We start from the raw sequence: 11,116 nt of genomic DNA, 5'->3' as shown, positions 1-11,116 counted from the left end.
CAAGCAAGCGACGAAGGAAACAGAGGATGGGTGCTCTCGGCCTCCTCGCCGGCCGCCGGCGCGAGCTGGAACGATCGCCGTTGTCTGATCCGTAAAGCACCGTGCGTGTCGCGCGCGCCGCGGCGTTGGCTGTGGACACCGTGTGGACATGTTTAAGATGGACGCAGCAGGCTGCTAGCTTCAAGATGACTCCACATTGGAGATCATGATGCATTAGCAAAAAATAGAGAATCCCAATCCTCTAGCTCTAGCTCCAGCTCCAGCTCCCCATCGTCCCAATGCTATTCCTACGGATATGATGATCTGGTCGTGGCGGCCTTCCCACGCCGTCGCCGCCGCCATAGCCCCCGTGCTCCCCTGAAATCATCGCTGCCCCGGCAGCAGACGGCCTCGCGTACGACTGCACCACCAGCACCGACGCCGTAGTCTGGAAGTCCCTGGACGCGAGCAGGTCCCCGATGGGCCCCAGCTCCGGACACTCGCTCCACTCCGCCATGCCCGCCGTGAGCGCGGGCAGCCCCGGCAGCTTACCCACCACGAAGAGGTCCTTCCCCAGCGCCTCCACCTCCTGGATCTGCGTCACCATCTCGCTCGCGTTGAACACCCCCCGCTCCCGGTACTCCACCCCCGCGCCGCCGCCGCCGCTGGCGCTCATGCTGTTGGCCCGGTCCAGGAACTCCCGCAGGCACGCGTCGTCGGCTTTGCGCTCCTTGAGCGCGTCGAACTGGTCCGCGGCGCCGCCCATGAATCCCCCGCCGCCGCCCATCTGGACGAACCGGAGCACCGTCAGGTCGATGGCCGGATTGCACACCATGCGCGTCGCCAGGGCCACCGCCTCGCGGTCGTCGCGCCCGCCGAAGAAGAGCGTCGCCACGCGGCACCCGGCGCCCGGCACGCCGCCGAGCCCGCGGTCCACCAGGATGCCCACCGTGCACGGCGACACGCGCTGGACGCTCTGGTTGAGCGGCTGGATCGCTGGGTTGAACATCTCCAGGCCGCCGTCCACCGACCGGTGCTTGTGGAAGGGCAGGACGATCAGCGCCGCGTGCCGGTCCTCGGCGGCGGCGGTCACGTCCTCGTGCATGGTCGCGTACGGCGACACGGCCGCCACCGTGCGCGCCGTCACGCCGGCCACGTTCTCCTCGTAGGCCAGCAGGGCGTGAGAGATGTGCTTGAACTGCAGTTCCACCTGGCTGCGCCCGCGCGTCGAGTGCTCGAACGAGGACGACGGCGCCGACGCGTTGATCAGGAGCAGCGCCGAGGAGCGGCCGGCGAACTCGATCAGGTGCAGGGCCTGGACCGCCACCGGCGACTGCTCCGAGGGCGACGCCACGTCCACGAGGGTCAGCAGCGCCGGCACGTCGCGCGCCATGTGCACGCACGCCAGCACGCGGAACTCCGAGTCCGGCTGCGCCCACGCGATGGTGCGCCGCTTGTAGAACACCAGCCGCCGCGCCGGCTTCACCACCATGGCTAGCAGCGGCGTCACCAGCGCCGTGATCAGCGCCGACATGAACACAAGAACAGTGAACGACTGGTCGCTCATGATCTGCACGCATGTGTTGCCTTGTTGCCAATCGAAGTGAACATGCATGCAATGAAAAATAATAAAAAAGATTACTAGTAGTACCTTTTTGTTCTTCCCAATGTTGAGGATTACCAGCTCGATGACTCCCTTGGTGTTGAGCAGCAGCCCAATGGATATGCCGTCGTGCAGCGGCATGCCGAACGTGCCGGCCACGGTGACGGCGGCCACAACCTTGAGGATGGCCGCAGCCAGCGCCGCCACCATCAGCAGCACCGCCGCGCTCACGCTGGTGATCTTGGCGGTGTCCGTGCGGAGGCCGCTCATGGCGAAGAAGAGCGGCAGCAGCGTCCCAACCACGAAGTCCTCCACCTTCTCCACGATGGCTACGCCGACCGGCCCGTTGGGCACGGCTAGCCCGAACACGAAGGCGCCGAAGATGGCGTGCGTGCCCCCGGCGTCGGCCACGAGCGCGGCGACCATGACGCCGATGAGCACCGAGCACTCCTGCAGCTCGGTGACCACCTCCCCCTCGGCGACGCGCCCCGCCAGCCGCAGGAGCATCGGTCGGACGACGAGGTAGCTGGCGCCGACGATGAGGAAGCCCGAGGCGATGGTCCAGACGCACGGGACCATGCCGTAGCGCACGTGCGCGAGCGCCGTGGCGACGGTGAGGCCGGCCCACGCCAAGGTGTCGTTGATGAGGGACGCGGAGATGGAGAGCTGGCCGACGTCGGTGCCGGCGAGCTTGAGCTGGGCGATGTTGCGCGCCAGCACGGAGAAGGCGGTGGCGCAGAAGGTGGCGCCGAGGAAAACGGGGAAGGAGAGGGTGTTGAGGAACTGTTCCGCGGTCCTCCGGGTGCCGTCGGTGCTGACGGCGACGTAGCCGGTGGCGGCGCCGACGAGGAATGGCGGGAGCGCGGAGGCGGCGGCGAACCAGAAGCTGCGGCGGCCGGCGCGGAGCAGGGTGTGGAGCTCGATCTCGACGCCGATGGTGAAGGTGTAGTAGATGAGGCCGAGGAGGGACATGGACTCGAGGATGAAGAGGCTGCGGATGGGGAAGGCAATGTCGGAGAAGTGGGGGATGCGGCCGAGCACGGAGGGGCCGAGGAGGAAGCCGGCGAGGATCTCGGCGATGTAGCGCGGGAGGCGGAGCGGGGTGAGGAGGAGCACGACGGCCCGGGTGGTGGTGGTGATGAGGATGATCTGGAAGAGGAGCAGCGGGAGGAAGAAGTCGAGCGGGCTGTCCCCCGTCCAGATGCCGCTCATGGTGATCTTGCCGGGGTAGAAGCACAACAGGTCCGTCTTGTCCGGCGACATGGCGTGCTTCCATATCTCCTCCAGCGGGTCCGTCGACGCCATCGATATATCAGCAGTAATCTTCCGATCGTGCTCGATCAATTCGTCGACGGCGATGACTACCTAGAGATGATCACTGGAGGCTGGCTGGCGGCAAGGGAAGGAGAGAATGAAGCGCGTGTGAGGTTTGGAGTGATCACAGGGAGGATCAGAGTATCTATTTTCGTGCAGACTGCATGCGCTTGCATTTGGATTTGTGGTTGCGAGCTCTGAACGGAACCAGCTCATTTTATTTATTTCAATTAAAAAAAAGAGAGAACATGATTTGCTAGAGAGAGGCTCCCAATCTTTCTTACAAAGATTTCCCGGATATTGTTCGGTCTACTACCTCGAATTTTCAGATCAACACCTCTTATTCTTCTTCCTCAGCATGCCTTACGGTTATGGAGGCAAAGTGGCATGGTTGGTGGATGAAAATAGCCGCGTGGAGGGATGAGACCCTTCTCTTCTTTGGCACCCGCAGCACTCCCTTCACAATTTTCTAAGGAAAAAGACAAGCAATGTACTAACAGTGCATGTCCAAGAGACTAGATAAACTTAGTTGACTAGGTAAAAAGATAGAAAAAGAAAAGAAATCATCATCCAACAGACTCTCTGCCCTTGTTTGGTTTGGAGGTGAAAAAAAATTCATACAAACTTTTTCACATGTTTGGTTGCAAATTTTTTTGATTGCAAAGTTAATAATTGCTACATGCACACAACTTTTCCATATGTTTGGTTGCATATGACCCCATCTCTTGGATCCAGTTTCAGCACTGTAGCAACCAAACACATGGTTTTCTTTCGCAGTAAATTTTTCCTCCAACTCAACCAAATAAGGCACTGTAGCCATCAAACACATAGTTTTCTATCCTGCTCCACTCGCTGCTCAGCTCGGGAAAAGAACAAAGCCCACCCCAGTACCCCACTCGGTATCTCTGCCTCCCGCCCTCTCCCGGCCTCCCTTTCCCGCACCGGCGCCCTGCCGGCACTCTCGCGTCGCAGCTCCGGGGCCTGCGCCACCGTCGCACCCTCGCACCATCCCGGCCCCTCCGCCCGCGGCGTCGCGCTGGGCATCGAGCTCCGCCCGCGGTGCCGCGCCACCGTCCGCTGTCTGGGCCATCGTGCGCTCCGTCACCACCGTCAACGAGCTCGCAGGCCCTGGGATTTGCGCCCCGTCGTGCTCGAGGCTCACTCCCCATGGGCGGCGGGGAGGGAAAAAAAAGAAAGAATCGATAGAGAGAGGAGGAGCAGAGGGGGCTCGGCGGGGAAGAGAAGCAGAGGAGGCGCTGTTACGTGTGTTACATGGCTAGGCTGGTGGTCCTCACCCTTTAAAAATCCAAATGGTTAGCTAAATAGTTAGTTAAATTAGAATTTGGCTAGTCTGCGCGGCAAGATCGGAGTACCCACAAGCTCCTCTATAGCGACGACTCCCGCGGCGATGAACAAGGTTAGAACCAACGAAATGAAAACCTTGTGGATGTCCATGTTATCTGTATTCTTTAAGTTGTGGTTTGCTCCCATCTCATGGCCTGGCATTTATATACCATGACAATCTAATAAAGATCTGTCCAAAAGTTTGGCATACTTATTGCGGTCGTTGGAATAATAGATGTCACATGAGTTTTGATCTAGGGAATCAATATCTCATAGTTAGGCATGAGAAAATGCACGTACGTGCATCGTCGCCGGCGATGACTAGCTAGCTAGCTAGCCAGCGGAAGGTGATCACGTCAAGGAAAGGAGGAGAGAAATGAAGCGATGCAAGCGCGTGTGAGGCGAGGAGTGATCACAGGGACCGAGCGACGAGTAGCTGCCTATTTTCGTGCATGGCATGCACTACTTGTGTTTGGTTTTGTGGTTGTGAGCTCTGCACGGAACGAGTTAATTTTATTTCAATAAAAAAAGTGAGAGATAGAATTGATTATATAGTTGTTGTGCATACACTACATAGGGGTATGGTAATGGGCTAAGGACCTATCATTTCACAGCTCAACTTCATCCTTAAATTTTTTTAGATCAAAATTGTATAGAATTAAAACTCAATCCTTTTAGGATCCGACCCTTAGATTATCTAGTTTAAATTTGACGGCCCTTTACCATTCGTAGTACTACATGATTTGCCAGAGGAGGTCAGTCAGACAGCAAGAGAAATCTTGACCTACTATCCTTCACATTTAGCAGCCTACTACTACTAACCCCTTTTCTTGTCCTTGCATGGGTAGAGTGGGCCAAGTCGAATAATTATCTATCTTTAACATTGTGATATGAATAATTCAACATTTTTATTAAACAGATTCAACATTTGATGATCAAAATGTTGAAATTGTGCAAAAGAAATATTGAAATTGGAAGCAAGAAAATATTGAAACGTTGAAATCGAAATGTTGAACAGTGACCATCTTGTCGCAATCGGCCTGTTAGTTCCGAGACAAGGTTGGGCCGCTTTGTGCTTGGGGCGGACCGAATGCCCGATAGTCTTTCGTGCCGGGCTTTCCTCTCTCTCTCTCAAAAAAAAAGAAAAAAAAAGAAAAAAAGGCAGCAGCAGTTCTCCGCAGGCGGCAGGAAGGCTTGAGCCTGACAGCCAGGAGCGCCACCGCCCACCGGCTCGACGGTTTCACCCCCAATGAGGACTGCGGCCAGCTTCTCCGCGACTCCGCTCTCACCCAACCCAACGCGGGGGCCCCGCCGGCCGCTGGACCTGGTAGAGAGGCTGGCGCGACCGTGCAGCTGCTCGGAGCCTCGGCTAGGCGGTGAGTGGTGTTTCTCTTTGCCCCCTCCCTGCATATGTTTGTTGGCGCAGCCTTGCACTTGCATCTTGCGGGCATTTGACTCGGCTGGAGATTCTGGATTTGCAGCTTCTGTTGGTCAGGTCAGTAGGGAATACTATTGTGCATTTACGCGTGTGAATTTCCATTGACCCGTACTGCAGAGGAACCGGAGGAACCGGTTCCGGTAGTCTAGTAGGCCTCTAGTACACGCTCATGATTCTGACCAGGTCCCTTTGCGCTCTTCAAGTTGAAGCACTCTAGAAACGAAAGGGACGTCTATGGACTGTAGATGAGAAATCCCATCTTTTGCAGTTTAAGGGTAAAAATGGGGAACTGAAATTAGCTTCCCCTCGCAAGCCCTTTCGCAAAAGTTGGATGCTTTCTGAATGATGGCGTGGGTTAAGAATATATCCGAATTTATTCTGCACTTTTTTAGGTATATCCGAATTTTGCAATGTGCATTTAATCTATTTACTCACTCCAAAGGCAAAACAAAGATGATAGCAAATGCATGGCAGCTCAACTACTTGTCCTCAAAGGAAAAGGGGGATGATTTACCTCGGCAATCGGTACTGTCTCATGTAAGAAGCATCAAGTGGTATGATGTAGGATTCACAGTTGTTTGCTAACCATATGGATGCTGACAGCAGCAACATGCCAAATTATGGATAGGTTGCAAGACCCACCTAATCCAACATACCTGCTACATATTTTGTTTTATATATTGATTCTGTTGTTTCTGTCGTAAGTAGATATGTTCGGCGTCTGATAGAATTATCACTTCCATTCTTAAGATAGCGACATGATTGAAATTTCCTTTCTTCTTTTACACGAGCAGAGAGGTCCTTCTCCGTCCTTCATTACAAATGGTTTTCCCCTACATATTCTTCATACTATTCTCAAGGAATCTATTCTGAGAACCTCTTCCCACACTTTCCCCTTCACCCTTGAGAGGCCATCTCCAATTCATCACCCTGCTATTCCTTCATACTCAGGCCATCATCATACGAGATTTGACAATCAGCAAGGACTGGTAAGAAGATGCTGAAGAAATTGTTGCCAAAGACTAAGAGCAAGAAGAAGAAGGACGCAGCCTCCTCTGCGATACCCACGTTGGATCGGCTCCATGAGGTTTGTCATCCCCTTCAAACCGAATTCTTTGCTTGTCTTCCCTGTTCTTGATCTTTGTTCTTGCTGTGCTAGTGTTCCTTCAATAGTATGTAGGAGTCCTATAAATTTCTTTGGTTGGCAAGATAGGTCTGGAGTCTGGACTGGATTAGGGGCGTTGAAGTTCATGGAGGTTTAATATGTTCTAATCCAGAAAAGTTCTAGAACTGGAAACTGATCACCTGCAAAATATGTAAATATTTTTTTTCTTAGAATGGTGCCTCCATCGTTGCTCCCTTTCTTAAGAGCATGCCAGTACTGTAACTTCTTTTGTTGGTAAGGACTGGATTAGAGTGTGCAGTTCATGGAGTTCGCGTGTCATGAAACAAGCCTATCCATCTATTCCATCTTCAGTCGCATGATGTAATTTAAACATGTGGGATTTCTGAATTCAATGGATTTCAGAAGATGTAGTGAAAGAAAATAATAGAAGATTAGAAATCCTCACGTTTGAAAAACAAAATTGAGGAAGAAGTCCTTCTTGGCAAAAGCTGCCAGCCTGTCTTAATGTTGACCTTCAGGTAGGATGTGTATAGAAGAATCAGTTAAGTTCTAGATGGTCAGCTTTATTTTCGATCCAATTCAAAATTTGTTCAGCACTAGTCAATTTTGAGGACTTTGTATATTATCTGATGTTGACACTATGGATGTATCTGTTTTGCAATCATGACCCTCAATCTGCATCATAAAAGTGATTGTTAACAGATCAGCTAGTTATGTTTGGGATGCCAAGGTATTAACTTGCTACCTTAGACTGACCTTTCACGATGGTGTATTTTTTTTTATTGTTCATGTGGGCAGACTCTAGAAATGCTGGAGAAGAAAGAGTGTTTCCTTCAGAAAAAGTGTTCTGCTGAAATAGAAAAGGCTAAGGATTATACAAAATCGAAGAATAAGAATGGTAAGGAATCATTAATTTGGATGAAAGACATATGTTAGTCTTACATTTTGTTTACAATATTGCGAGAATTTTTCATACATAATTGTTAAACTTGCAAATTTGTTTGCTTGCTAATTTTTCAAGAGCTTGCATGTCTAGACACTGTTCCCAGACTACGAGTTAATCACTCCAGTGAAAAAAAATCTTGAACTTGTGATACTCTCTAGTCTCTACTTTTTTTTTGTAACTTTTTACATATATATGAAATTACTTATTGTCTGTTGCAGCTGCAATTCAGTGTCTAAAGAAAAAGAAGCTGTACGAGACACAAATTGAACAGCTATCAAAATTTCAATTGCGAGTTCATGACCAGGTAATAGAAATTTAAACTTATACAATTTCAACTTTGAATCTTTGTAGTACATCTTAGAGCTTCTAAAAGGTTGAAATAGACTGATAGGAAATTAATTTTGTAGATTATAATGCTTGAAAGTGCAAAGGCAACTACCGATACTGTTGATGCTTTGCGTTCTGGATCATCTGCTGTCAAAGCTATTCAGCAATCACTGTAAGATTCCATTTTCCCTCTAATTTTGACTAAAATGTCTAATTAAGCTATAGTGCACCATATCTGAAAAGGCTATCATTTTCTACATCTCTTGTAATGCAATGAAAATATATTCTCGATCTAACAGTTCTGTCCAAGGTAGCTCAGTGCCTTTTGTTAGGAAGTTTGTACACATTCTGAAGTAAACTAAATTCTTGTATTACCGAATCTCATGTAGGCTATGCATATATTAAAATGTTGTAATAACTGGTACATGGGTGAACTGGTTATGGTAATTCTCGTGCAGGGACATCGATGATATTGAGAACGCCATTGATGAGGCAAACGGACAGACAGAAAATATGAGGCAGATACAAGAGGCACTTGCAACACCAGTTGGTGCTTCTGCTGATTTTGACGAGGTACTGATTCTCTTGCTTGGTAAAAAGGTGCACATGCTCAAAACAGGATCAAGCCATAACATGAGCAATCTTTTTTTCAAAACACGTGAAAAACATTATGTTTAATTTCTTAAAACAGGATGAGCTAGAAGCAGAGCTGGAAGATCTGGAGGGGGAAGAGCTCGATGAAGAGTTGCCCGCACCACCAGCGAGGATATCTGCACATGTGGAACCATTAACAAAGCAAACATCATCTTCTAAGCAGCGCAGTGATTTGAGTGAACTGACCAAACTTCAGGCAGAGATGGCACTTTAGTTCTAGCTTCCAGCTTGGCTGACATCGGGAGGGATCCTGGTGCTTACTTGTATGAATGCTGTAAATGATCCTGGTCATTTGGATCCGATACGGTGCTGGTTGCGGACGCGAGGCAATATATTTATCTATTTGGGGCTCCCAACTCCGTTCACTTGTTCTGTCATAGCCGCAGATATCTGTTATCCAGATCGATGGAGGGCGGCGAGCGTGACCTGAAGAAGAGGCTCGAGACGACTGCGACTGCGATGCAGGGGTGTCACGACCTGAAGAGCAACGACGAGGCGGTGGTGGTGAGCTTGGAGGCTCAGCCGTCTAGTGCCGGCAAGGAGAGGAGCAAGAAGAAGATTGTCAGGAAGAAGTTGAAGCAGGAGGTCATCGACCGAATTCTCAAGGAGCCCTTTGAGCCCTTGGAAGACGACGAGGAGGAGGAGGTCCTGGAGATGTCGGAGCCATACCGAGAGTGCCATGCCAAAACCAGGGCTGTCCTTGAGGCGCTGGCGGAATTCGACGCGGACATCATCAAGCAGTACCGAGCCAAGGGCTACGCGGAGTCGATGTGCCGGTCACCGACGATGACAGCGACCAGAAAAGTTAGGGCAGGAAACGATGCATTGGGCAGCAGGAGTTTGCGATATTCCCAATGATTTATGATGAAGTAATGAAAAAAAAATCGAAACCTTATCATCTTGTCTTGCCGTTGCAAAGTGTATGTTCGATTCCATTACTGTACATTATGACCGTAGGGCGTATACAATTGTTTATAGGGAAAATTCGATTCATGCCACCACAACTCCGTTAAATTGGGTGTCACGTTCAAAATCATGCCACTCAATGGCGTGATTTTCAACATGAGATCCAATTTCAAGAAATTGGAGTGGCATGAATCCAACTGACCCTTGTTTATACATAGTTTTTTTGTGAAGAAATGTTTATATATAGTTTAATATGAGACTATGGATGCGCATTTTATGATCCAATAAGACGGAACCCCTCTAATGGTTTCATCACAAATCACACATATCTAGTGTTTTGTGCTTACTAGTTCTTTCAATCTCTTTGATTGTGCTATAGGGATTTATATGATATTCCCATGAATCTTGGATGAAGTAATGAACAAATCCAAATTTTATTGTCTTCTAAATAAGGCAGTGACTTGAGTGAACTAGCCAAACTTGAGGCAAAGATGTTACTTTAGCGTTGTAAATATATGAAAAGGAAGCGATGTTAATTATAGTAAAAACGAAACCGAGTTGAGGTAAGGACCGTGGGCCTGTTGCCTGGATTTCACGGATTCTAACATCTTAGACTATCTCCAATAACGTGACCCAAACCCAAATTTGGGTCCTAAATAGTGTTTTGGGTCCTAAAAATGGCCTCCAACGGCGGACCCAAACAGCCGACGCATTTTGCGTCGAGGGCGAGAGGACACCCAAATTTCGGTCTCTCTCTCCTCGACCCAAATGTGCGCCTTCGCCGTCGACCCCGGCTCGCCCACCCCGCCCACGCCCGCCGCGCCTTCCCCGGCCGCGCTGCCCGCGAGGGAGGAGGGCTGGCCTCGGCGGCCCGAGCAGAGAGAGAAGGAGGAACCTCGGCGGCCGGAGCAGAGGGAGGAGGAGGGGGCCGCGGTGGCCGACGCAGAGGGAGGAGGAGGGGCCGCGGCGGTCGGCGCTCGCGAGGGAGGAGGGGCCTCGGCGGTCGGCGCCCGCGAGGGAGGAGGGGTCTCGACGGCCGGAGCAGAGGGAGGAGGAGGGGGCCGCGGCGGTCGGCGCCCGCGAGGGAGGAGGGGCCTCGGCGGCCGGAGCAGAGGGAGGAGGAGGGGGCCGCGGCGGCCGGCGCAGAGGGAGGAGGAGGGACCCGCGGCGGCCGGCGCCCGCGAGAGAGGAGGAGGGGCCTCGGCGGCCGGAGCAGAGGGAGGAGGAGGGACCCGCGGCGGCCGGCGCCCGCGAGAGAGGAGGAGGGGCCTCGGCGGCCGGAGCAGAGGGAGGAGGAGGGGGCCGGCGCCTGGAGCAGAGGGAGGAGGGCGTGGAGAGAGGGGCGGCGGACGGAGGAGGGAGGAGGAGGTTTGCGTCGGCTGTTGGAGAAACGACGGTTTGGGTCGTCACCCTTTGCGTTTCGCGAGACCCAAACATGGAAATGGGTCTCCTATTTAGGTTTTCTTTGTTGGAGACAGT

The 11,116-nt window shown here is 51.8% G+C and overlaps 2 protein-coding genes across 5 annotated transcripts; one reads left to right on the top strand and one right to left on the bottom strand.

Moving 5' to 3' along the window:
- Positions 1–215: 215 nt before the first annotated feature.
- LOC120696574 (cation/H(+) antiporter 15-like) lies at positions 216–3,293 on the bottom strand. Its single transcript, XM_039979532.1, has 2 exons — positions 1,631–3,293; positions 216–1,549 (listed from the first exon to the last, which is right to left on the bottom strand). The coding sequence occupies exons 1-2, from the start codon at positions 2,885–2,887 to the stop codon at positions 248–250; spliced, it is 2,559 nt and encodes an 852-aa protein (XP_039835466.1). The 5' UTR covers positions 2,888–3,293; the 3' UTR covers positions 216–247.
- Positions 3,294–5,423: 2,130 nt separating this feature from the next.
- Positions 5,424–9,087, top strand: LOC120696573 (vacuolar protein sorting-associated protein 32 homolog 2-like). Of its 4 annotated transcripts, none has more exons than XM_039979528.1 (7): positions 5,424–5,616; positions 6,630–6,765; positions 7,603–7,702; positions 7,969–8,054; positions 8,158–8,249; positions 8,536–8,650; positions 8,769–9,087. In XM_039979528.1, the coding sequence occupies exons 2-7, from the start codon at positions 6,676–6,678 to the stop codon at positions 8,943–8,945; spliced, it is 660 nt and encodes a 219-aa protein (XP_039835462.1). In that variant the 5' UTR covers positions 5,424–5,616; positions 6,630–6,675; the 3' UTR covers positions 8,946–9,087. The 4 variants fall into 4 exon arrangements, with proteins under 4 accessions (XP_039835462.1, XP_039835463.1, XP_039835465.1 ...); XM_039979529.1 differs by lacking the exon at positions 5,424–5,616 and adding an exon at positions 5,717–5,735; XM_039979531.1 differs by lacking the exon at positions 5,424–5,616 and adding an exon at positions 6,081–6,215.
- The last annotated feature ends 2,029 nt before the right edge of the window (positions 9,088–11,116 follow it).

The sequence above is a fragment of the Panicum virgatum genome, chromosome 3K (genome assembly GCF_016808335.1).
Source record: "Panicum virgatum strain AP13 chromosome 3K, P.virgatum_v5, whole genome shotgun sequence".
NCBI lineage: Eukaryota > Viridiplantae > Streptophyta > Magnoliopsida > Poales > Poaceae > Panicum > Panicum virgatum.
This window is presented reverse-complemented; position numbering and strand designations above follow the sequence as displayed.

Excerpts from the sequence above, each read along its gene's own strand:
- LOC120696574 (XM_039979532.1), bottom strand. The coding sequence starts at position 2,887 with ATGGCGTCGACGGACCCGCTGGAGGAGATATGGAAGCACGCCATGTCG. Across the intron at positions 1,550-1,630 it reads ACATTGGGAAGAACAAAAAG|ATCATGAGCGACCAGTCGTT; the intron begins GTACTACTAGTA and ends ACATGCGTGCAG.
- LOC120696573 (XM_039979528.1), top strand. The coding sequence starts at position 6,676 with ATGCTGAAGAAATTGTTGCCAAAGACTAAGAGCAAGAAGAAGAAGGAC. Across the intron at positions 8,250-8,535 it reads AAAGCTATTCAGCAATCACT|GGACATCGATGATATTGAGA; the intron begins GTAAGATTCCAT and ends ATTCTCGTGCAG. Across the intron at positions 8,651-8,768 it reads CTTCTGCTGATTTTGACGAG|GATGAGCTAGAAGCAGAGCT; the intron begins GTACTGATTCTC and ends TTCTTAAAACAG.